The sequence below is a fragment of the Haliotis rufescens genome, unplaced genomic scaffold (assembly GCF_023055435.1).
Source record: "Haliotis rufescens isolate VD_foot unplaced genomic scaffold, xgHalRufe1.0.p SCAF_17, whole genome shotgun sequence".
NCBI lineage: Eukaryota > Metazoa > Mollusca > Gastropoda > Lepetellida > Haliotidae > Haliotis > Haliotis rufescens.
The window spans coordinates 5,838,053-5,864,325 of record NW_025963857.1 but is presented as its reverse complement, the minus strand read 5'-3'; the positions used below and the strand labels follow the sequence as shown (position 1 = coordinate 5,864,325).

The 26,273-nt window shown below is 42.0% G+C and overlaps 1 protein-coding gene across 8 annotated transcripts in view; it reads left to right on the top strand.

Moving 5' to 3' along the window:
• Positions 1 to 26,273, top strand: part of LOC124142019 (inositol 1,4,5-trisphosphate receptor type 3-like) — a 244,393-nt gene that overhangs the window by 116,572 nt on the left and 101,548 nt on the right. For all 8 annotated transcript variants that reach the window (XM_048397454.1, XM_048397456.1, XM_048397455.1 and 5 more), the window contains one exon: positions 20,424 to 20,533. In XM_048397454.1, coding sequence (XP_048253411.1) covers positions 20,424 to 20,533 — 110 coding nt within the window. The remainder of the gene's footprint in view (positions 1 to 20,423; positions 20,534 to 26,273) is intronic.

Sequence of the window (26,273 nt, the reverse complement as noted above, 5' to 3'; positions counted from 1 at the left end):
TTTCTGAGCATGGTACACACCTCTTGATGTGAGTTTGCGAAAATGCTTTCATGTATATTGTTAATTTGGGTGTATTTATTCTTAGCAGTATTAGTATCTGTGCGATTGTCCACGCTTCTTAGGAATGTGTGTACTGATAACGGTATGCTCAGGTCCCTGGTGGCTTGAGAGGAGGCTTATTCGTCATTATTGTCGACATGAGGGTTAAAAGGCAGAAGTGCCACCCATGGTGCAGGGTACGCTCACGTTCTCTTAAACACCTGGTCTCATCACTATCTGACAGTGCTTTATAGACACGTGCTCATGATATAGTCGCTCTCTTAAGAATATGAATATTTTGTTGTTTTTATTATATAATTATGGTATGTGTTCTAGATTCCCGGTGCCATTGTGAGCGTACATGACGCTGTAATATTCTATTCCAGAATGTTTCCATAATTCTTGTGTTGAAGACGCAGGGGCAAATACTTTCAAGAACATCTTTGAAGCATGGTCATTCTTCTGCTACAATTGCAGTCAGTGACCGTTATTATTTTGAAGAAATTTAGAATCAGAAGAAAGATTCCGATTTTACTCATATTTCGCTATGAACATCAATATGTATTGAGAAACCCACTTGTTTCACGGTAATCACATACGGTGTCTGAATACCAATATTGATGACTTTCCGTTGTTTCCAATTGCAGTCAGTGACCGTTATTATTTTGAAGAAATTTAGAATCAGAAGAAAGATTCCGATTTTACTCATATTTCGCTATGAACATCAATTTGTATTGAGAAACCCACTTGTTTCACGGTAATCACATACGGTGTCTGAATACCAATATTGATGACTTTCCGTTGTTTCCAGTTGCAGTCAGTGACCGTTATTATTTTGAAGAAATTTAGAATCAGAAGAAAGATTCCGATTTTACTCATATTTCGCTATGAACATCAATTTGTATTGAGAAACCCACTTGTTTCACGGTAATGACATACGGTGTCTGAATACCAATATTGATGACTTTCCGTTGTTTCCAGTGCATGACTTCGTCTATTGGCTATTCAAATTAATATTTTAACTGAGAGTAAATTCAGGTAGATTTCGTTTTTTGTTGAAAGCCACATAGGATGCGAGGCCAGTAAAATAACGATTTATCGGAGACATGGTTATGCTTTCGTCTGTGCATGCACGTCGTTGTTGTACTTGTGTACTGGTTTAATGTTCTTTGTCTATCGCTCATCGCTGAAGTCTACGTCATTGAAAACAACTTGAGGACATAGATTTCACTCATAAGGCCAGGGTGCTGACACTCTCTTTACGCTTAAATATGTAAACCGGAAGCTGTGTGGTCGATGTATTGGTTATATCTTTATAGCACATATATAACAAGGCGAGGAAATGGTGCAAGTTGAATTTTGCTGTCAACCATGTGCGATGAATGTTGGAAAATCGAATAGTGATTTGTACAAGAATCATGTGGATGGCTTACTTTTATTAACGCATTAAAGAGTTGCACTAATGACGTCATCCCGGTTGGTTTTGATTTATCTAGAGTGAAATTTGTCATAACATAACATGTTCATTTGTATGTGAGTGTTTAAAGGGTATACTTTCATTAAAAAATGAAAAGTCCTCAGGTTACCATCCACTGGGAAAGCTGAATGTGCATATGTTCCATTTCGTTGCAATAATCAATTAGTTATGATAAAGTAAATGCTGTACCTTCTATAAAAACAAGAACAATCTTGTTTATACAGTAAAGTACGGTTATAACGAACTCAAAGGGACTACTAATTTTAGTTCGTTATAACCGTAGTTCGTTATAAGCATATATACAGCATAACTACAGCAACTAGTCGGGACCAAAAAGTAAGTTCGTTATATCCGTAAGTTCGTTATAAGCGTGTTCGTTATAACCGTAGTTTACTGTACTTGTGTTGCACGTAAACACCGTGAGTAAGGTGGCGGTAGGGGGGTGTAGTGGTTAAGGTGTTTGCTCCTCACTCTGTAGAACGGGTTCCATTCCATATTTTCCCAATGTGAAATCCTTTCACCTAGGTCTCTAGGAGGTTTTTTTCAACCTACTTCATATATGTGGTGCTAGTGAAAGGTAGCCGCACGTGTAAAAAGACATTATCATTTCCGAGGCAAACGTATCTTAATTTGCATTAGATTTTACATCGATGAATATAGAATGATACTTCCTTTTTCAATCGGCAAAATACGTGCAGTTGGTAGATGAAAAAGACAAAAATGAGAAAAACGTTTTCAGATCGGATAAATGTTCGCAGAGTTAATACTTATGGTATGGACATTTCACTGGCTTGATTCCTAAAATGATGCTGTGCTTCAAGCAAGACAAAGGTGTTTCTGAGTCAACTGTGCTGTGAATGAATAAATAGCACATATATTACAGCTATGGTAACCGTTTGACTGAAATCATAATCCATTCCTCCATATACATGTAGACTAAATAGGGGGACCCACGCCCCCTTCTGACATAGATATGCCCGATGTCTGCCAGGTCAATACGTTATGACATAGACTGTATGTATGTCTACCTTGATTAGCACACCCCGATGTATGTACAGTGTGCGTGACTCCCTGTCTACGCCGGCATGTAGATATCCGGGAAGATTAACATGGTTTCATGCAAACGTGATGTGAGTTTATGTGTGTGTATGTGTGTCAGAGAGAGAGAGAAAGAGAGAGAGAGAGAGAGAGAGAGAGAGAGAGAGAGAGAGAGAGAGAGAGAGAGAGAGAGAGAGAGAGAGAATGTGTGTGTGTGTGTGTGACAGGATGTGTTTGTGTGTGAGGATGTGTGTGTGTGTGTGTGTGTGTTTGTTTGTTTGGATTAATGGGTTCATGGGTGGCCCATTCTTATAAGGCACCGCTGCAATACACTGTGCAGTCTCCCTTCAAAACTCATTATCGTAAGTTCGAATCACCGATTCGCCGTGGTTATGTTTCCTGGTACGTTACACGTGCTCGTGGGTTATCATGTATCAGTTCGGACATCCCCCACATCAAGCTGACACGCCGTATTATAACTGTTCAGAGCGGCGTTAAACTCACTCACTCAGTTATGCGTCACTGATGCGTCAAACTTGAATGTTGCTACCTCGATCAAACAACTTCTGAGCAAGAGTTGTATGACGCTCTTCATCCAAGCCACTCAGTGTCATGTGAGTGAAGCTTCTGTCTGGTTGATGACCGCCTCCGTGGTCTAGTGGTAGAACGTCCGCGGCCGCGTAATACCAAAAGACGTTAAAAGATTTTACTTGTTTGGACCCTGCCTTGCTCTCAACATTAAGGGGCTAAAACAAGGACTGTCGGCTCGGAGTCAATATACTAGTATAAGCACACACTCATTCCCACATACTAATTTCATCACTGCTTAAAGATACGATAATCAAACTTGCTTCACCATAGAATGCCATGGTAAAGTCAAATTAGGAACTTACTTACGACAAGTACGGTACTTTTGTATACCCAGCGAACCTTCGTGTAGTATCAAGTCATTTTGTTGCCAGCAAGGACAAAAAGACAGTTACGAATGCTATGCAATAAATATGTTAATATTGCGCTCTGTCATGACACGTGGAAACCATTATACAAGCTCACAGCGGGAAATATATAAAACTTGCTGTCTCTTTGTGTGGTGTGTAGGTGGGCACTTGGGTCCTATCTCGCTCTGGTGTGGTTATTCTGATCTCTATATAGGTGAATATTATAGCAAACATATGTTAAGGTGGGTTGAGCACCAACACTGCATCTGGATTGCGTGAAGGATACAACAAACTTGTACACGTATATTGTTACTCACTACACTAAAGTGCATTGGTGGCACAATGTTTGGCCCGGAACCACCTAGAGCTTGAGGGTACGGTCGATAAAGTCGATAAAGTTTATTTATCATATGTAGGTTTTTGTTATCAATGACATAGATATGCAAATGAGGCCGCCTACCAGGAACTACCTTCACGTTCCATACATCAATGCAATGCCTTCTTTTTCCATAAACTACAGTAAAGTACGGTTATAACGAACTCAAAGGGACTACTTATTTTAGTTCGTTATAACCGTAGCTCGTTATAAGCATTTATACAGCATAACTACAGCAAATAGTCGGGACCAGCAAAGTAAGTTCGTTATATCCGTCAGTGCGTTATAGGCGTGTTCGTTATAACCGTAGTTTACTGTATTGACTAAAGTTACCGATATATTTAACTGGGTGTTTCCCAATGTGTCGCGGAAGCATGGCGACATGGGCGGTTCACTCACAAATTGTATTCATACGCGGTTTCTGAAGTTATTCCATTGAGTTAAATAAGGTCCTAAATATCAGTGATAAAGAGATTACTATTATCGTGCGTTTTAGTATCGTTAATATTATAAACTGTCGAGGAAAAAAGTTGATACTTAAACATTGGATTTGACAACAAACTTACCAACGTTATCAAAACATTACTACGCTGTAAACAGTCACCGTCCACGGCAAACTTGACACCAAAATAAATCACCATCGAATAACCATTTCTTGTTTGTTTCATTTCTAACCACCATCAAAATTCCGGGCAGAATATATTCGGCATAAAAAGTAAATTTCATGTATTATGCTAGCCAAAGGTCCAAAACACAACTATGATACCCGTTTTAAATACATCACTATCGGGGGGCACGGGTGGCCCAGTCGTCTAAGGCGCTGCGATTCGCTGTGCAGAGTTGCGTCCCTTGGGCACGCCAGAAACCTATGATTGTGGGTTCGAATCCCGGTTCGCCCCGATTATGTTTCTAGGTTTGTCAGCACCATACCCCTGCTCGTGGGTTTCACCGAAGTGGTAAACGTCTGAGACCTGCATCACTTGGGGCTTTCCTCCCACATTAAGCTGACACGCCGTGATATAACTGGAATACTGTTAAAAGCAGCGTTAAACCTAACTCACTCACTCACTCACTACATCACCATCGAATAACCATTTCTTGTGACATTCATTTCCTGCCACCATCAAACATGGTTGAATACTTTCTTTTGCCCAGCAGAATATATTAGGCATAAAAAGTAAATATAATGTATTATACAAGCCGAAGGCTCGCACAACACAATTTATATTTCTAATTTATGAAACGATACGAAAACACATTCGTCTAATAAACTGTATGTCATAGATTGACGGTGGCATTTACCCGGTCCATGATTAATGTGGAGTCTGAACAAGATCTGATAACATGAGCCAGTGGCTGGTACAGCAATTGCCCTTCTATACGGTCCAGATGGGTGTACGTTTGCCACAATAGATATGAAACTACCAATACCTTATGATTAGTATATACAGGTGTTGTTTTTTACTCGATATAAAACAACCGTGGTGTGATTTAACCGTTGATACAGAACAGCCGTTATGTGTTAATACCGGCGATAAGCAGCTTGGGTTGTGCTTTAATTGAACCATCTGTAGTCGAACAGAAATAGATATCATTAACAGTAAACCAAGTTACTGGAACTATTAACTACGAATAACTCGACATTCATGCGTTGCATCCACGACCTTCGCGTTAACGGTTTTCTTCTGTCTAGTGAAACCTCACTACCTCGAACTATTGAATCAAACGAATATGATGGAATGTAATAGTCCTGACAGAATACTTATTAGCGTATGGGGTTGTACCGGAAGTCCGCTTGTTTCGAACAACGGATAACACGATATTTCGTTGATCTCATCGAAAGTTAACGAGCTTTCAGGGAATAACCAACACTGACGATGGTAGAAAACGTTTTTATACTAACAATTGCTCTGAGGGAAGGATTTTAAACATTCAATGGATATTTAGCATTTTGTATGTGGATATTTCGAAGTTGCTGTTGGCAGTGCCGTCATTGGTTTACGTTCCAGTTACACAAGTGCATTGATGGAGCATGTAATCTCGTACATGTAGGATTTGTAGGATAGGGTCAAACTGTCAAGCTTGCGTTTCCATAAATTTTAAAGACAAAGACGCCACTCTGAGGTTGCTGAACAGCCTCAGTGGTGCTGTAGATAGAACGTCTGCCTGGGTTCCCTGGTCGGGCCTACCAAAAGAAGTTAAAAGATACTACAGTAAACTACGGTTATAACGAACCCAAAAGGACCACATATTTTAGTTCGTAATAACCGTAGTTCGTTATAAGCATATATACAGCATATATTCAACACATGGCCAGGACTAAAATATAAGTTCGTTATATCGATGAGTTCGTTATAAGCGTGTTCGTTATAAACGTAGTTTACTTGGACTTGTTACCCTGCTAAGCGCTCGGCTTGGCAAAGGCGTGTCGGCTTGGGTTCAGTTTTAAGTGTCTGTGTGTCCATGTTAAATTGAGTGGGCTTGCCTTATAAACCTAACCCGGCTCTGGACTTGGGCAAGCAGCTGCCCATACACGTGCATGCACGTCGCTGTATGCATGAAAAAAAACTGGAATCCGACGTCAAACCCTTTTTCACCTTGTCTACAGGTACAGTAACTGCAATGTGCATGTGCTCCATGGACGTCTCAAAGTATATATATTATCCGTGCAGGTGAGGTGAAATGGGGTTTAACGTCGCGTCCAAGATTATTGCACTAATATAGCGACGTGCATGTACGTGTGTGTGTGGCTGCTTGTACTAGTCCGGACTGATGCCGATTTATAGTGCTAGCTCACTGAGATACCATGCCGCAGTTTAACATGAATACCCCACTCAGACACAGGATACTGACTCCGAGCCGACCAATCCTTGTTTAAGCCCCTTAATGCCGAGCGCCAGGGTAACAACAAGTACCATCTTTTAATGTCTTTTTGTATGACGCAGCGGGGATCGAACCCCGGACCTTCCGCTCTCCGGGCAGACGCTCTACCACTAGACCACGGAGGCGGTCTATTATCCATGCAACGGCATGATGGGTATTACACTCAAGGCTTTACATGGTTCAAGTCCAAAGGAATCATTTTACACTTGTGCCAAATAGAGTAAACAATGATGTTCTGTTACGTTCCCAAGTTGTGATCAACACAGAATGAAGGTGTTGTATGACAAACAAAAAGCAACAGTTATGTTCTCATGTAGAAACTACTTTGATGTTTTTTGTCATGATCTATTCAAGAAAATCTTGATCTTCAAAGAGGCATGAACACGATGCGTTATAGCGTTATCCAGCACATATGCTTAAGTCTGAATACTTTAAACAGCAAGCGATATTCCCTCGTCAACACACAGACCAGACAGTGAACAGTGATTATTCCGACTGGAGAAGAAGCAGTAAAATCCTCGATGATACAGAAATCATACACATCGCGAAAATATCATATGTCAGGGTAGACAGTGGATGGTTTTCGTCGTTGTGGTGACTGAGTTGGGTTTAACGCCGCTTTTAACAGTATTCCAGTTACATCACGGCGTGTCAGCTTTATGTGGGAGGAAAGCCCGAAGTGATGCAGGCCTCAGACGTTTACCACTTCGGTGAAACCCACGAGCACGGGTATGGTGCTGACAAACCTAGAAACATAATCGGGGCGAACCGGGATTCGAACCCACAATCATAGGTTTCTGGCGTGCCCAAGGGACGCAACTCTGCACAGCGAATCGCAGCGCCTTAGACGACTGGGCCACCCGTGCCCCATTCGTCGTTGTAACATGCATCTTTCTCTTGCTAAAATACACTGCCCAAGTATTGCTATGGATGTAAATTCAAAACGTCAACGCTGGAGTATAATCAGTCTCGATTATCCGCTGAAACATATTCCGTGGTGCGAAAGATGCACGTTAGAGTTAAAAGTGCATGAATGGATCACTGAAAATCAGTGATCACATGACACCAGGTGTTCGCGAAATGGGTAGGTATGTCTTGCTTCTAAGAACGAAGCACGGTGAATTCAGGAGAGTATTACATCTGTCTTTGATTAAGACCCGTGAAGATCCGCGGAAGAATAGGTCTTCAGCAACCCATGCTTGCGGTAAAAGGCGAGTATGCTTGTCGTAAGAGGCGACTAACGGGATCGGGCGGTCAGGCTCGCTGACTTAGTTGATGCATGTCATTGTATCCCAATTGTATGGATTGATGCTCATGATGTCAATCACTGAATTGTCTGATCCAGACTAGATTATTTACAGACCGCCATCATATAGCTAGAATAATACTGAGTGCGGCGTTAAAAAACAAACAAACCAACCAACTGTCTTTTATTCGGCTTGTGGTACTCTGTGAATTGATACTCAAGTTGACAGCTCAAGATCATCGGGTGTTTGGGTGTCCCAGTGGCCTTGTTGTGCAGAGTACAGTCCCTTAGCTACCAGGATCCGCAGGTGGAGGGTTAGAATTGCTGATTCTCCCCAGTTACCATATGTGGTCTGTCACAACCTTCCCGACACTCTCGGTGCCACCAAAGAGGCGCGTGTCTTATACCTGTCGCATTTCCTCCAAAATATGCTGTAAATGCTGAACACCGAATACATGTTCAAATGTGCGTAAAAACAGAACTCACCCACTCACTCATGTCATCGTTTGCAAGCCCATTTAGCTTCATCCATGGGGCTCAGAAGAATTGCCTCCGTTTGGCGAGTCAGGATCCGGTGATTATCGATTCTAATCCCCACTTCGATCTTTCCTCCAACATTAAATGATACAAATGAAATACTGTTCAAAACAGCATTTAGTACATTTGGCCCCTGGCTCCACACCGATCTGACCTCCATGGATTTTACTAAATCGTTGTCACCGGGTGATATTACTTTTTTCAAATTAATAAAATAAACATAATTCTGTTATATAGTAAATCATACAATTAGAACGATAGCGTGTTGTTTGTTGTGTATCTGATTGACCACATTAGGCAACATTGTCATGTCGGCACTAAAACGGGATTTGAAATATTATACCACTGTAGGGAATCGAACACTGACCTGGCACCACAGGCATGCGCATAACCACTGGGCTATCCTACCGCCGCAGTATCAAAAGTCTTAAACGGCAAGTGATGTCGGTATAAACGACATACACAAAACTTTTCGCCCGTGTTCGCATTATAATAGCAATATCACGGCGTAAAATGAACCAATAAGGGATCGAACCCGGTTCTCCGACGTACAAGCTAATACATTAACATCCCGACTACCTCTCCAGACCTAAGTACTTTGGAAGACGGTTCAGCACGATGCTCGCGTTGTGCTCAGTGTGGCAGATGTGTATTGTTAAGACATCATCAGTACTTTATTACTGCCTGGCAGGAGAGTAATCACACCCCCTACATGTACCAGTATACCGCTATGCTCACCTAGCTCGAGGTAATTCATAAGTACACGAACAATTTGCTTAGTGATGCGTTAGTCCCTTTTTTCTCTCTGTGCCAATTACTGAAGAAATGCTGATTGGGCTAAACGTTACTCTCACATATTAGTTGTGTGCACATGTCCTAATTTCACACAAGAACCTTTCATCTACAATGTTATTTTCTGTAATTATTGCACGGAGAGAGATGTATACACATTGATATGATGTTTGTTTGTTTGTTCATTTGTTTGTGTAACGCCGCACTCACCAACACTTCAGCTGTATGACGGCGGTCGGTAAATAAATAATCGAGTCTGGACAAAACAATCCAGTGATTGACATCATGACCATCGATCCACGCAATTTGGATACGATGACGTGCATCAACCAAGTCAGCGAGCCTGACCAACAGATCCCGTTAGTCGCCTCTTACGGCAAGCATGGGTTGCTAAAGATTTATTCTTTACCCGGATCTTCACGGGTCAACTGATATGATGAGGGTGAATGAGTGAGTGCTTTTGGATGGTTGAGTGAGTGAGTGATGTTTACCACTTATGTGAAATCCAAGAACTCGGAATGGTGTTTACGAACCAGGATTCATAACCATGACGACACTGAGATTCTCATCTGTAGAACATGTGATAATGCCGACACTATCTGCACAGTGCTTACATAAACACATGCATATGGATACACTTGATATGTTACAGGATAAAATGCTGAAAGGCTTATATTGTAACTATACCATTTGGTGGAAATATCCTAGGGTACATTAATATACTAGGAGAAGATATATCTTTTCGACACAACTCTCGTAATGAGAAGGCGTGCACTCATGGGTCGCATTTATGCACATATGTGCATCGTTTATTGCATAAATGAGCAGAGGTGTGCACTCGTTGGCACATCCCAATTGTAAAAGACACACGTGTACATCAAACTGTGCATTTACACTCGCAAAGTGACTTGTTATCTAGATTGTGCACCCCTCCATCAATGAAACATCGTCTTTTACTCTAAAAAGATAATGTCTTCGAACCGTAGAGTCGAATATTGCCACGTGGAACATCCCTTACGTTTGAAGTGCAATTGAAGCGAGATGTGAGGTAAACAACAATCTTTTCTAATCAATGATGTTCATGTTTTCTCGAGGTTTTTTTTCTTAAATGGCTATGCTTGTGGGTTCGAATCCCGGTTCGCCCCGATTATGTTTCTAGGTTTGTCAGCACCATACCCGTGCTCGTGGGTTTCACCGAAGTGGTAAACGTCTGAGACCTGCATCACTTCGAGCTTTCATCCCACGTTAAGCTGACACGCCGTGATGTAACTGGAATACTGTTAAAATCGGCGTTAAACCCAACTCACTCACTTTTAAAGGGGATGTCTCTTATGTAAACTAAGACTAGCATGTGTCATACGTCTCTGAGCGTTTCGTTAATTGCCGTGTAATACACATAAAGTTGTATCAGTAACGGTACCGTGATTGAGAAGCTGGATGGTCAAATCTCAGAGACTCGACTCATTGTTAAGGTAGCTTTGTTCATGAAAGTCTCAAACACATGTGGAATGAATTTGAAAATAGTAGTATGTACTGTATACGTCTACGGAAGCTGGGGATGCAATTGACATGCATACTGATTTGTTCTGTTATTGATATGACAGCCTTCTTTGAGGATGCTAACGTTGTAACATTGAACCATTGTCATCATTACTATTGTTGTCATCGTTGTTATTGTCATAATTATTACTATTGTCATCGTTATTATTATTGTCATCATTATTATTATTGACATCGTTATTATTATTGTCATCGTTGTTATTATTGTCATCGTTATTATTGTCATAATTATTACTATTGTCATCGTTATTATTATTGTCATCATTATTATCATTGTCATCGTTATTTTATTGTCATCATTTTTGCAAGGACTTGTAATTTCGAAACGGGAACAATTACTGACCAAATTCACGGTACCCATCAAGACCCACTCACTCATTCGCCTGACGATGAACTCGATGCGCAATTCAAAGACAAAATGGGACGAATGTAATTGTCTTCACAATTGCCGTAATTCAAGTCCTGCTTTTATGGGCCAGTAATGTTTCCCATGATCTCTGTACAATAACGGCTATTACTGAGGCGCCGTGGCAGCATCGTTTATGCAGTAGTGTACATGGCACATGAAAGCCATTCTCTGCATTGATAACATGCGTTTTATTTCTGCACGTGGAGTCATCACTGATTTCAGTGATCCATTCATATCATTTTCACCTCTAGTGTGCCTGTTGCGCCCAAAGGAATCTGTTTCCGCGGATAATCGAGCCTGGTTATTCTCAGCCTGATGTTTTAATATTATTGACGTAACAATCTACTAACGGCTGTATCCAACCAAATGTTACATCAATCTATTACCACGTACAGTTTCTGAACAAAACAATGTATGCCTCTTCCCATACTTTATTTGTCAATTATATTATTTATAGCGCTACTTGTCAGTGAAGGACATTTGTTTAATGTTGAATAGTTATGCGGGAGTTAATATTCGTATTATTCAAGACAAGATTGCTTCCATGAGGCTTTCGGTTGGAGGAGATTATGTCGATTGTCTGCAATATTCGAGTACTCGACTAACACTTAATGTTTAGAATAAACATCAGGTAAAATGAAGTCTTTGTTCACGTAGAGTGTATGAGAATAGTATCGAGTGAGAGTGAGTATGGTTTTACGCCGCTTTTAGCATTATTACAGCAATATCACGGCGGGGGACACCAGAAATGGGCTTCACACATTGTACCCATGTCGGGAATCGAACCCGGGTCTTCGGCGTGACGAGCGAACGCTTTAACCACTAGGCTACCCGACTCCCCCAGAATAGTATCGAGGGTTCGGTGATTTATTTAAACCAGATCAGTTATATTGTCATTTGAAAAAAATGTCAAGACTGTTTATTTTGCTTTGGTGAATGGTAGACATAGTTGGACGTGACATTAGAATGTGTAACGAGTGAAAATAGCTTGTTTTTTATCAATTTTATGCACATTATTATCCGACTAGGCTTGTGTCTTTGTTACCGATATTGATGAATTCTTGATCGATTGAAGACAAGCTTCAGTAAAACACATTACAAGTGATAAATGTAAACGCGTTTAAGAATTATTAATAAAAAATAACCATTAATTGAATAGGGTTGAACTAAAGAATTAAAACATTAACGAATGCTTTAAAAAATGGCGGAAGTACTAAGAAATGAGGAAGAATAACTTTATGAACGTTGGAGATGAAAATGTAACCCATAAGGATTTATTGATATTGAATTGAATATCGGCTGATTGCAGTAATGTTTTTACAAAAAAAAACTACATTATATTCAACGTCAGAGGATTCAGGCCCCAAACAATAAAAATAATAAATAATACATGTATATGCTTTCTACACCAACACATGCCTAAAAAGTCGGTTAATATAAACACTGTCGATCACACGGATTTCTGCTAGCCTCGCTCACGAACAAGGCCGAACAGATAGCATTGTCTGCGGTTTTCAATACGCGGCTTGGGTTGTCTTTTCATAAAATAAAGTAAATATTGATAGTTTTATCTGTTGTACTGCGAGGTGGATTTACTTGTTCGGGGTCTGTATCCGTTGCACGCCGGGAGTGGAATCAATTACCGTTCAATGTGACATCTTCCTATACTCAGTAACACATATGGTATAGATTACACGTGAAGTAGCATATTCAAAGGGAACTTCTGGGGGAGGCATTCAAGGGGAGGCAACTCTGCCATTTCCTCTGTAATATACTTGCGTTACTGTTATTTTCTCACCTTGTCAACAGATAACAAGCACGTGCCGCGTTAATGATGAGAATCGTGAGGATAATACGTCTCCTATACTCAGCCGAATAACAAGCAAGTCATTTTCATACCCCGGATCTTAAGAAATTGGGTGATGGGAATTTATAAATTTAAGATAGAAAATGGTACAAAGCCGAGCAATAATTGCATACACTAATAAACGTTTTCTTTCACCTCTGACAATGTAATGAATATAAATAAAAGCGACAAAAAGCATTGGACTGTATCAAAAGCATATGTTTATGAATCACTAAACGTGATGATACCATCATTCGCGAAAAGGTGAGCGTATCTTGAGCTTACACATGCAAAAGCAAGTCAATTGTTCACGAGCAAAATAGGGAACCGCATCGGACATTATTTTTGTCACTGATGCGCGTTAAATTTAGCGCGACAACGTAGTGCAATTTAATATCTTGTTTCTGAGTATAAACGTAAGATAATGGCGCAAATTCCCATTTCCATTTATATAGGTAACTCCTTTCCGAATCGAACTGCGCCCAACTGACTGTACGTGAAATAAGTAAACACACGCAGGACCACGCACTTGTGTGGCTACATGCCATCATTAGTAATCAATATTTATTGATGATTGCGTTTTTGGAGTACTGAATTGTTTAGATTTGTCGTCACGTCTAGAAATATTACTGCTATTTGCCACATACAAATACCACTGGACGAGAAGAAACCATAGCATCGGTGTCGCAACGCAGTGACACAACCACCCAAGACAGACATTGTGACACCCGATCACAATAATAGCCGTTTCTTTCCAAATACACCAGGTATTGGGACCTAGATTATTCCCGCACTGCCACGTGGTCTTAAGAGAAAATAATAATAATTTTTTAGCATTTCAGTTATTGTATATTTATATGTTTAAATACATATTGCATGCGCATATTCACACCCGTGAAGATCCATGGTAGAATAGGTATTCAGCAACCCATGATTGCTGTAAAAGGTGACTATGCTTGTCGTAAGAGGCGACTAGCGGGATCGGGTGGTCAGGCTCGCTGACTTAGTTTGATGCATGTCATCGTATCCCATTTGCATAGATCGATCGATGCTCATGATGTCAATCACTCGATTGTCTGGTCCAGACTGGATTATTTACAGACCGCCGTCATACAGCTTGAATATCGTGAGTGCGGCGTTAACCAACCAACAAACAAACGGACAAAGCATATTCAGATAGGCATTTATAAATCACCGTATTTGTTGCCCCCAGTCTGAATAACGTTATCAAGCGTCTGATTCTTTCAAAATGTGTCCATAAATTATCTTCTGTCTGCAAGCCGATCAACTTGTCACAATAAACATGCCTACTCGAAAGAGTCCAGGAACAGTCACAGTCACAGCGCCCCCCCCCCGATTTTTTATAGAAAACATTTTTCCTCGTGAAACTTAACTTGAACTTGATACTTGTACAAATATTTGCCCATCGCACCCCCCCCCCCCCCCCCCCCCCCGCCGCCCCTGTCAAAAAAAAGTTAACTACGGCCTTGGTCGCGCAGTCACCTGACGTGCATGCAGACGTTGTATCCCGTACTGCCTCGTTATAACACCATACCACAGTGTAATTAAGCAGCAGGCTTTCAGACCCCTATCCATTCTTCAAAGACGCGGAGTGTTTTATAACGAGGCTGTAGCTGTACACGGTGTTTGAACGGGTTATGTTGTCTCCTTGTTTGCACTTTATTACTTTCTCATGTGAATTGAGTTAACACAGGGCGGGGCAGTCAGCACTGCCTCTCGTTTTACAGGTAGTTATTTGTTCTATTTACCGAGGTTCTACACTATAATTATACCTGATTAATGTATAAAGTTACCATGCATGTATCATCATCATCATCATCATCATCATCAGTGCATACCTTAGCGTTTGGGATCTTATCTCGACATAATTTAACTTATACTGAAATTTCTAAAACGGGTGGCCCAGCCCAGTCGTCGTATGCGCCGATTCGCGCCAGAAACCTATGATTGTGGGTTCGAATCCCGTTTCGCCCCGATTATGTTTCTAGGTTTGTCAGCACCATACCCGTGCTCGTGGGTTTCACCCAAGTGGTAAACGTCTAAGACCTGCATTACTTCGGGCTTTCCTCCTACATTAAGCTGACACGCCGTGATATAACTGGAATACTGTTAAAAGCGGCGTTAAACCCAACTCACTCACTCATTCACTTTCCTCCCACAGTAAGCCGACACGCCGCCATATAACTGAAATACTGTTCACAGCGGCGTTACATCTGGCCTGCGTTCAATAGGCCGAAGTGATTTCTGAGCGCTTACTTAGCGCTCTCCGTGGACGTTCGGGTGCAATCGAACGATGTGTCAACTGCCGCTGGAAGAGGGCGCGGTTTTCAAAATGGCGTTACAGACTGATTTTAGCAAAATTGAACATAAGCAGAGGCCCATTATTTTTAAGGAATGGAGAGTTACGAAGATATTCCCCTACTTAAAACTCATCCCTACTTTTACACTTTGGCAAAATATTCTGTTGAAAAATAAACCAGAACTCTTTGTTGGCTGTATTTATACTGCGTGAGTCGCCCTTGCGTGATGCACGAGATGCGTTCTCTGCTGCTGTTGCACGTGCGCCAAGCTCCGTCGCGAGCTGACTTTTACAATGCATGGTACAGGGCTCTTCATAATTTCGTTGGGTCCTAAACTAGTATTTATCAATCGCTTGCACATTGTTTATACATGCTGACGGGAATAATAGGCAATATAGAGCCCCGAACAAGGATAAATATATATATTACCTGATTTGTTTATTTCTCGTCAAAGGTTTATCGAATTGCTTTAAATATGAACATCGTTGTAGGTACCTGCTCTAACACAAATTATATGCATATTATTTTGAGCTTTTAAACATAATGCATAATTATTGAAATATTTAATAGTTAATTTCACACCATACAATCATGTGCTGCCGTAGTTGAGGTTGACACGTTCTCAAATCAAACGATACAGTTTCGAACCCCGCTGGCGACACATGTTTTCTGAAAAATATTAAATTATTCATTTGTCAATATATGGTAATAATAGTTCCGTCAATTCCAAGTGGCAATTAATTTAAATGTTGGTTCAAGATAATGTATAGTTGACAAACAATTATCCATTCCGGAAAAATAATGGAGCGTTCAAACAATAGAATGACGTCACAGATGTGTTTTAGTGTCAGGGACACCCGTTCAGTATTAATACTCGCTTGACGTAACCGGGGACAGTGCTCAGATGATCATGTCGTGTAAGGTTGTGTAAAAACTCGCTGCACAGAATGATATTTGGACTAAAATCACCTAAACAATTACGGGGGAAATGCCGTACCGAGGTAAGGATACTGTTTAAATGACACCTAATAAGATGAGCGTCTTTTACATCTGTAAATGCACGGAGAGGCTTCGTGTACCTTTCTTCATCAACGTGTACCTTTCTTCATCAACGTGTTCGCGAAGTGCAAGGTGCATTTGAACCTCGTTAGTCCGAGGTCATTACTTAATTAGTCACAACTTACCTATAACAAGTGTCAGGGTTAAAAAAGCTGCTTGGACAAACTGCAGTGGATAGACTGGAAATGGGATGGACTAGAACCGGTCACGTGACTGTTTGTTGTTTAACGCAGCAGTATTCCAGCGCGGATATTCACGGGTGTACGCAACCGAGTGTCTGGGCCCTCTGTAAATTTCAACAAAATCGATTATTTACAGGCCGCCCTGATATTGCTGCTGGAATATTGTAGACTGCAGTAAAAAACAACAAATCGCGATGTTTTAGATTTATTTGAGGGAAGACAGACACCTATGAAAATATCTGAATTTGTTTTCTTTGAGTTTCGACAAATGAAGCTTTATATCGCATAATAATAATATACGTCAATTGTTTACAAAAGGAAATCAGATGAGTGTTATTGGGACAAAACTGCAACTTCATACCAAATTTTATTATGCATGTATCGTGTGCACAAACAGACGCATGAAAAGGGTTTGTTGTACTGAAATTAACATGGGTTGCAAGGAAAAATACTCCGTGCTGCGAGGGGCTTCAAATGCAGCTAAAACACAAAACAATTCGGGTTTTAACAAGTGACAAATCTTCCAACAAATGTATTCACTGTGGTGGTATTAAACTTCACCACTGAGTGCGTGTATGTCTAACAAGTTGTTCCATGTTGAAAATACAATGTCCACGGGGACCGCATTTGTCCCAAGTCCGCCATCTTTGTCCCTCGACGTGCCTCCTTAAGTAAGCGCGGAGGCGCTGGAAAGCGCTCTCTGCGTGCGTTTCGTTCATTAGGAAATATTCGGAGGTGCTCGCTGGCGCATCGGCACCAAACGGCTCATTGAATTCAGTACAGACTCTTTACACGTGCATCTGACATGTTTAGTGATTGGACATGGTTAGTTTTCGAGAATGCTGAAATGTCCCACTGAACCTGGTCTTAGTGTATGCAAGATTATATTACTTATTCATGGTTTTATAGTGGCCATGTGGACGATGCGTTCACGCAGAAGACCTATGCTCGTTGTCCGAAATAGTAATGTAAAACATTATCGTCACTGTGTTAAAGTTGTACATTGTTCAACCCAACTGGACTCTCCACACCACCCTCATAACGGGGAGACAATTACCCCAGTGATTGTCATGACACAATGGCGAATCAATGTAGATTACATAACATCTTGACCTAATCCGATTGCTCTTGCACCTGTGTGAGGATGAATGCACACAAGCGGCGTTTAACAACACGAACCTGCAAGTAATTGTGCCAAAAACAACAGAGTTGCCTTAAGCGAGGACCAGTCAACACGTATGCCTTTAAACCGGTTTTCAAAGGCACGTGGATTTGGTTCCCATGTTGTGCCTTTGTGTTAATTTCCTTGTAGTAGGCACCTCACTGGTCCCCCTTTGATAAATAGCCGGTTTCGCTTATCCAGTACAATAACCGCAGGCTGAATCGACCTAAATGCCCTGATATACAACTGATACATCTAATTTGGGTATGAATACACCCATAGTGTCAGTGACACCCGTTCAGTATAAATACTCGCTTCACGCAACCCGGGGACAGTGTTCAGATGGTCATGTCGTGTAAGGTTGTGTGAGAACTACTGCACAGAATGAAATTTGGACTAAAATCACCTAAACAAAATGGGCGGAACGGCCGTGCCGAGGTAAGGATACTGTTTAATTGATACCTAAGACGATGAGCTTCTTTTACATCTGTGAATGCACGGAGAGGCTTCGTGTACCTTTCTTCATCAACGTGTGTTCATGAAGTGCAAGGTGCATTTGAACCTCGTTGTTCCGAGGTCATAACTTAATTAGTCACAACTTACCTTTAACAAGTGTCAGGGTTAAAAGGCTGCTTTGACAAACTGCAGTGGATAGACTGGAAATAGGATGTTTGTTTGTTTGTTGTTTAACGCCGCAATATTCCAGCGCGGATATTCACGGGTGTACGCAACCGTCTGGACCATCTGTTAATTTTGGTTGGATTAGATCTGTCCGCATAACCGAGGTTCCACTTAGGAACTTGAGGTGGTGGTGGATGTGTTAACTCCATGTATGTATTTCATGTCTTAAGGGGGGGCACGGGTGACCCAGTCGTCTAAGGCGCCGCGGTTCGCTGTGCAGAGTTGAGTCCCTTGATTGTGGGTTCGAATCCCGGTTCGCCCCAATTATGTTTCTAGGTTTGTCAGCACCATACCCGTGCTCGTGGGTTTCATCGAAGTGGTAAACGTATGAGACCTGCATCACTTCGGGCTTTCCTCCCACATTAAGCTGACACGCCGTGATATAATTGGAATACTGTTAAACGCGGCGTTAAACCCCTCTCACTCATGTCTTAAAGACAGAGCGTTCTATCCATATTCTGTTTCGGAAAAGCTGCTTCATCAGCTTATAAAGAAATATCCTTGTGTGTCATGTATGAATGGAAACAAGCTGCATACTTTAATTGTTTTTATTTACTGATTCACGAGATAGATGTATGTATACCTTTAGTTAAAATTAAGTACTGGCCTTTAGTCAAGTCTCGTAGTCCTAAACGTTGCCTATGTTGAAGTGCACTCACTTCCCAACGCTGCCGATACACTCACATCATACCAGAAACTCAGAAGCTCCCGAAGCTCTAGACATCTCAGCTCATATTGTGACCTTGCAATACCGGGGAACGGAATTAGTGTCTTTAGACAAAAACAGGAACCTGTATTATTCTGTAAAGTGAAAAATATTCAGCAAGTCAAACATGTCACCTCAAGGCTCCTCGGTGTCAGTTCCGTTCCAGTAATTTATTTAAATTTTATTTTAATTTCCTTGTATTTTATGTAAAATAGTCTCTCGTAGTTCCGCATGGATTGGCTCAGTATTCTAATGTCTTTCATTTTGTATATTTTTTGCTTGTATCATATATTGAGGTGAGGGTTCTGTACGTTCATTAATACACATTTCAGCGGGGGCACGGGTGGCCCAGTCGTCTAAGGCGCCGCGATTCGCTGTGCAGAGTTCCGTCCCTTGGGCACGCCAGAAACCTATGATTGTGGGTTCGACTCCCGGTTCGCCCCGATTATGTTTCTAGGTTTGTCAGCACCATACCCGTGCTTGTGGGTTTCACCGAAGTGGTAAATGTCTGAAACCTGCATCACTTCGGGCTTTCCTCCCACATTAAGCTGACACGCCGCGATATAACTTGAATACTGTTAAAAGCGGCGTTAAACCCAACTCACTCACACTCACATATTTCAGCCACACCTGATGTGCATTGAAGTAGCCCATCCATCTCCTGGGGCAATGCTCGCCCGTCTGTCCTGTGTTTCAGTGAGAGAAGCGCTTCACTCGTTCACTCCACCTCTTAGATCACGACCAAGAGATCACATTCTCCCAAAGAACCGTATCCCCACGCGTTCCAAAATTAATCGCCAAATTTGAACTCCGTTGAAAACAATCAGCCTCTGTTATCACCCCCTTACCAAACGTAACCGCACCTTCGGCAACATCCGCGAGTGATAAAAACATGAAATAAATGTTTTTTCAGTGAACTGTTTCCGCTAACCTGATACTGAGTGTCGCTCAGTAACTGACTACCTGTAACGGTGTCCCGTGATAGATTCATCTAGGGGGCCGGGGGCTGCGTCTACGGTCGCCAGGTGAGGATCGGAGCCTCAGTTTCGCCGATTTAGTCAGCGCGGTGTTCAACGGCTGTACGCGCTGGTTTATAGACCAGCGATCAAAATGATATGTAGATATACAAAGTCCCATAGAATCGCGTTGACTTACCTTTGTTTCTTTACAGCTTAATGGATACAGTAGAGCTGCGGGAATGGGCGAGTACTTATGCATTGGCGATCATGTGAGCCTCTATTGCGAGGAGACAGAAGGATACGCTTACAGCTACCAATCGAGGTAAGACAATTCATCTTACACATTTCCGTGACACAGAACTGATGTGAAAACACATCATTCATCACGATGCCGCATGCCACACAACAAAGGACACTGCTTTGGGGAAATTGTTATAATAAAATGCATACAGGAAATTGTCAAGCTGTTTCTCTATTGACATAAGACGCATTCATAACCCTGGCTATTAATGTTTACGCCTATGATTTAGTCAAGCCATGCTTTCGCTATTGACCGTGTACGTATTGAGTTCAGCGTATGTAGCTTGGTATTAAGAAGTGTGCTAATGCATTTACTTTGATTTTTATTCATGTTTATTCTTCGTCGTGTATTTGCCCACCAGAAAATCGCCACATGTTGTGCATTTGCTCACCGTGGCAGAGAGAAATTAAATGAAACCCATCTGACATGTTCTAGGCTAGAACAGATTGCCCACGACTATTTGTTTAAGAGCGGAGGCTGGAAAGCAGCCGTTTGGTATTTAGAACATTTGCCACCACGACAGTCAGTCGTATTTACATCGCTTTATTACCCTACCCCTAAAAGAACCCACGCAGTTTTCAATTCCCCGTGCAGAATGACCGCAATGCCACGTAACCGTCGTGCCCATCAATTTTGGACGCAAACACGTGTCTCTGTCCCTAATGGAACACTATTTCAATCTGTCTCTTCACTGTCGATATTTTCCGATATACAAAAATATTAGTTTGTCGATCTGGTTAACTATGGGTGTAGTTAAACAATTCAAACTCGGGTATTATTTCTCTGGTTAAGAGCAGGCATGACGGCAATTAATCACCATTTGTTACGTCGTCTGCTGCAGGCGGATTTGAACGACATTTGAACTCCCACCCAGTAGGAATCTTGTGTTGTTAATGTCGGGGGGAGAGTTGGGGTAGTGCAAGTTGCTTGTGGGACAAGGGTTGGTAGGGAGGGTTATCGATGGAGCTTAGACGCGACGGGGTATGTGTTAAAAAGAGTATATATACCTTCTGTGAATGTTTAGTATGGTTCGGACTGGGTGTGGATATATGTAGTGGATGGCCCGGAAAGGGAGGTGGAAGGTAGGAGGGGGGTAAATGGGATGGGGTGAGGGGGGAAAATGGGATGGGTTGAGGGGGGGATGAGGGAGGGGGACAGTGGGACAGTGGGGTGAGGGGGAAAATGAAGGAGGGGGACTTCGGATGATAACCTAAGGATATCGGGGTTAAGGAGGATGTGTAGTGATGGGTACATTTGGATCTTATTTTTGAAGAGGTGCATGCACACAACTGGTCAACCAGTTTAGTTTTATGTGGGTGTTAATAATATTCTAACCATACCCTGAGTGGGACACGAACCGGGGACATCTGCAGGACTAAGCAACGCTTTGACCACAACACTACCCCCATCGGGGGGCCACGGTGGCCCAGTTGTCTAAGGCGCCGCGATTCGCTGTGCAGAGTTGCGTCCCTTCGGCACGTCAGAAACCTATGATTGTGGGTTCGAATCCCGGTTCGCCCCGATTATGTTTCTAGGTTTGTCAGCACCATAACCGTGCTCGTGGGTTTCACCGAAGTGGTAAACGTCTGAGAACTGTGCATCATGCACCCCACATTAAGTTGACACGCCGTGATATAACTGGAATAATGTTAAAATCGGCGTTAAACCCAACTCACTCACTCACTACCCCATCGTCGCCTGCTAGTTGGGATCGACAGGGTTGTGTTGATAGGATGACTCCTGAATGGAGGGTGTATATACATCGTGAAGGTATCATGGTCTGAGCCGGCAAATACAGGTGCCTGTCGGGGTAAGATGTAAACATTTGTTGGTCTGAGTGTGACAGATAGCGGTGGTGTCTTAATGGCATGATGGCGGACAGGAACGGGACCTTGGGCGAACAACATGTAAATGTTAGAAAGGAGCGTGTTAATTTGCCATCGAGTGTATTGGATGAGCTGGACATCGAAGGAAAACTTTAAACGCGTGTTAGATCTTCCTGTTAGCTGTAATGTAATAATGATGGCTGGAACATCACAACTCCGACCAAAACTCCTTAGGGACACGGGTGGCCCAGTTGCCAAAGGCATCGAAATTCGGGTCCCTTTGGTGTTGTAGAAACCTACTTTCTTGAGTTCGAATTCTGGTTCGCTTCTGAAATGTTGTAGTAATGTCAGCACCATTCCCGTGCACGTTGGTTTCACCAAACTGGTAAACATCTGAGACCTATCACTTCGGGCTTTCGACCCGTGAAGATCCGGGATAGAATAGGTCTTCAGCAACCCATGCTTGCCGCAAAAGGCGTCTATGCTTGTCGTAAGATCGGGTGGTCAGGATCGCTGACTTGGTTGATGCATGTCATAGTATCCAAATTGCGTGGATCGATGCTCATGATATCAATAACTGGATTGTCGGGTCCAGACTCGATTATTTACAGACCGCCGTCATATAGCTGGAATATTGCTGGGTGCGGTGTTAAATAACTACAAACCAACCAACCAACCAACCCAGCGGCTTAAAACCCAACCCAATCAATCACTCAAACACTTTGAATCTCCAAGCCACGATCTCCGTCCCAGCTTTTCTGCACTTTCTCCACACTAAGCGACACAACATAAGTATATATTCTAAATATAGGTAATAAACACACCAACACAACAGTTATACGGTTATTCGCCGCGACTTGTACTAAGCGTGTCCAATCTGTCTCAGCTCCCTGGGGAAGCTACATCAGTGTCTGCATTCATTTGTTCTCATCAATAGTTGTATTAACCACATAGTGTCTTTTGGTACGTACAACCCTACCGAAACAAACACTGTCATGTTTTGATGACCGTTGTAACATTTGTTTAACTTGGACTCGTTTACCTCGTCATGCATAGTGACATAGATCGATTGACTATGGTTACATATATAACAGTTTTTTTGTTAACGCCGCACTCGGCAATATTCCAGCTATATGAAGGCGGTCTGTAAATAATCGAGTCTGGACCAGACAATCCAGTTTTTGACATAGTCGCCTTCGGCAAGCATGGGGTGCTGATTACCTATTCTACCCGTAACTAGTTAACTGTTATGTTATGTGCCAAATATGGCATCAGGGCGAATGACACCCTTCTGTCTCGCGGCGATGGTATAGCTCAGTGGTTAAAGTGTTTGCTGGTCACGCCAAGACCTCGGTTCGATTCCCCTTATGGGTACAATGTGTGAAGCCCATATCTGGTACCCCCCACCGTAATATTGCTGGAATATTGCCGAGTACAGCGTTAAACAACAAATATACAACACATCTTCCTACAGTAAGCTTACACTCCGTTATGTAACTGAAATGCCATTCTAACCATCGTAAAATCAACTACCACTCCAAAGATATCCGCCCACCCGTCATGAATATTACATATGTGACATTCTGGAAGTGGTTCTGGTGAACTTCTTGCGTCGGTAAAACGTTCATGTCTAAACCAAACATGCTTTCCAAACATATGGCAAATGTTTAGCCCATGCCGATTTCGTTTGAGAATCATCCTTGCGTTGAGACTAGCTAATTATTTGCTATTTTAAAGTTGAAATGTAACACTGAAAAAGTAAATGAATACGTTTATCGTAAGTTGAACGTCAACAAATACCTCGTCCGTGTTCATGCTGTTTGTGTAGATGAGCAAGAGATACTATTTATTCGACTCTTTCTAGTGTCTGTGTGCTGCTGGCGCTCAGATACGCCCACCAGCATTGCACCGTGTACGTTTTCTTATTTGAAAGTTTATAAATTTGAAGTAGACAGCGTAGATATACTAACTACAAGTATTTAACAATTTAGAAATGTTTACACATACACACACCTGCCCCCGACGAATAGAGTGGGTGAATGGGTGGTGGGCGGTCGGAGAACCATAGACGCTTCACACGTTTCGTGACCCGTGAAGATCCGGTGTAGAACAGGTCTTCAGCAACCCATTCTTACCGTAAAAGGCGACTATGCTTGCCGTAAAAGACGACTAACGGGATCGGGTGGCCAGGCTCGCTGACTTGGTTGAAGCATGTCATCGATCCCAATTGCGTGGATCGATGCTCATGGTATCAATCACTGGATTGTCTGATCCATATAGCTGGCATTTTGCTGAGTTCGGCGGAAAACAACAAACAAACCAAGTCACACGTTTCGATCAAATGGTATCTAACGAGACTGAGTGTAATACCTCAAGTGTTCACCTGAACAAACTTGGGAATGACATCATGCATAATCTTTGTCACTGACGCCTCAAAATTTTGGAAATGTCCTCCACATGTCCACCACTAAGGCCAGAATCCTAAGCGCAATCGGTGTCCATGGGTATGTCTTCCTGCCTGAAGGGGCGGTCGGGTAGCCTAGTGGTTAAAGCGTTCGCTCGTCACGCCGAAGACCCAGGTTCGATTCCCGACATGGGTACAATGTGTGAAGCCCATTTCTGGTGTCCCCCGCCGTGATATTGCTGGAATATTGCCAAAAGCGGTGTTAAACCATACTCACTCACTCACTCACTCCTGCCTGAATGTCCTTTATTATTCTTGGATTAAGCTAGGCTACAAGAAACACGCAGTTATACTTGATCTCTAGGCTTTCTTGCCGATCTGTGCGATGACACCGTGAAACACCACCTCGGCTATCATTTGTTCAACACTCTTCGTGAAATTCATTTGTTTTACTGAACGGTTTTGGATGAGATTTATGTGGGAGAGCAGATAACGGAACAATGAAACGGTAACATTTGATTTTATCTTTCACATAAAACATGTTAAGTTAACATCCAGTCAGAAGGATGCTATGGCCATGTTTGGAGGAGGTAAAGTTTGTAACGACAGTTATGTTCTCAGCGAGTGGAAGATTTATGTTTCGCAGCCATACACATAATCAATATCCCTTCCACTGGGGAGTATTAGGATGTAAAACGGACCATAACTTAATCAGAATGAAGTGGGAAAGCACTGATGCTGACAATTTTATAACTTCGAGGTGCCTTTGAACTCGCTGAAAGCTTTTTGATATTCCTGCAAAAAGTGGTTTTGATAAACCATGGATGCGCAGCTTTTGGAAGAACCTTGACCTTTATCACAGGTCGTGGTTCTAGTCTCAACTGGTTATGTATACTACTCAAAATAAGTTAAGGATCACCTGATTCTTTCATATTACAATAGTTAATCTCTCATGCCATGACAGATTAACATTACCAATATGAAAGAATCGGGTGATCCTGAACTTCTTTTGAGTAGTATAATATCAAAGGTGAATATTCTATAAGGATAATAGCAAAGAGAAACCGTCACACTTGAATCACGTTACCGTTAGTTATGACACCAGGTGTTCAAACGGGAAATATTTCCCCGGATTCCAGAGCACTTTCTCCAATGGTATTCCACAGTGGATTTAAGGGAAAGCAGATATTACCAATACGAGACTGAACTCACGTATTGTGACCTCGAGTTTAGCAATAATTTACTTCCTTTTGAGGTGAAGACAAAATTTCGACTTCACAAGAGGCTGCATACTGCGTTTTATTCCAGACCTGACACGGACGTGACCTTTGCAGTAATTGGCTTTTACGTCTTAGGCATATGCTTGCGTTCACCTTGGAAACTTATAAAATGAAACTTGTGCAGTGAAACGAAAAAGTTGTTAAATGTTAAAATGAGGTCTGGAACCTAAGCGATACGAAGTAAATTTTTAGCATAATAAACACACTTGTCAGCATTTGGGTCCTATAACCCTTAGCTTTTTAAACTTTTA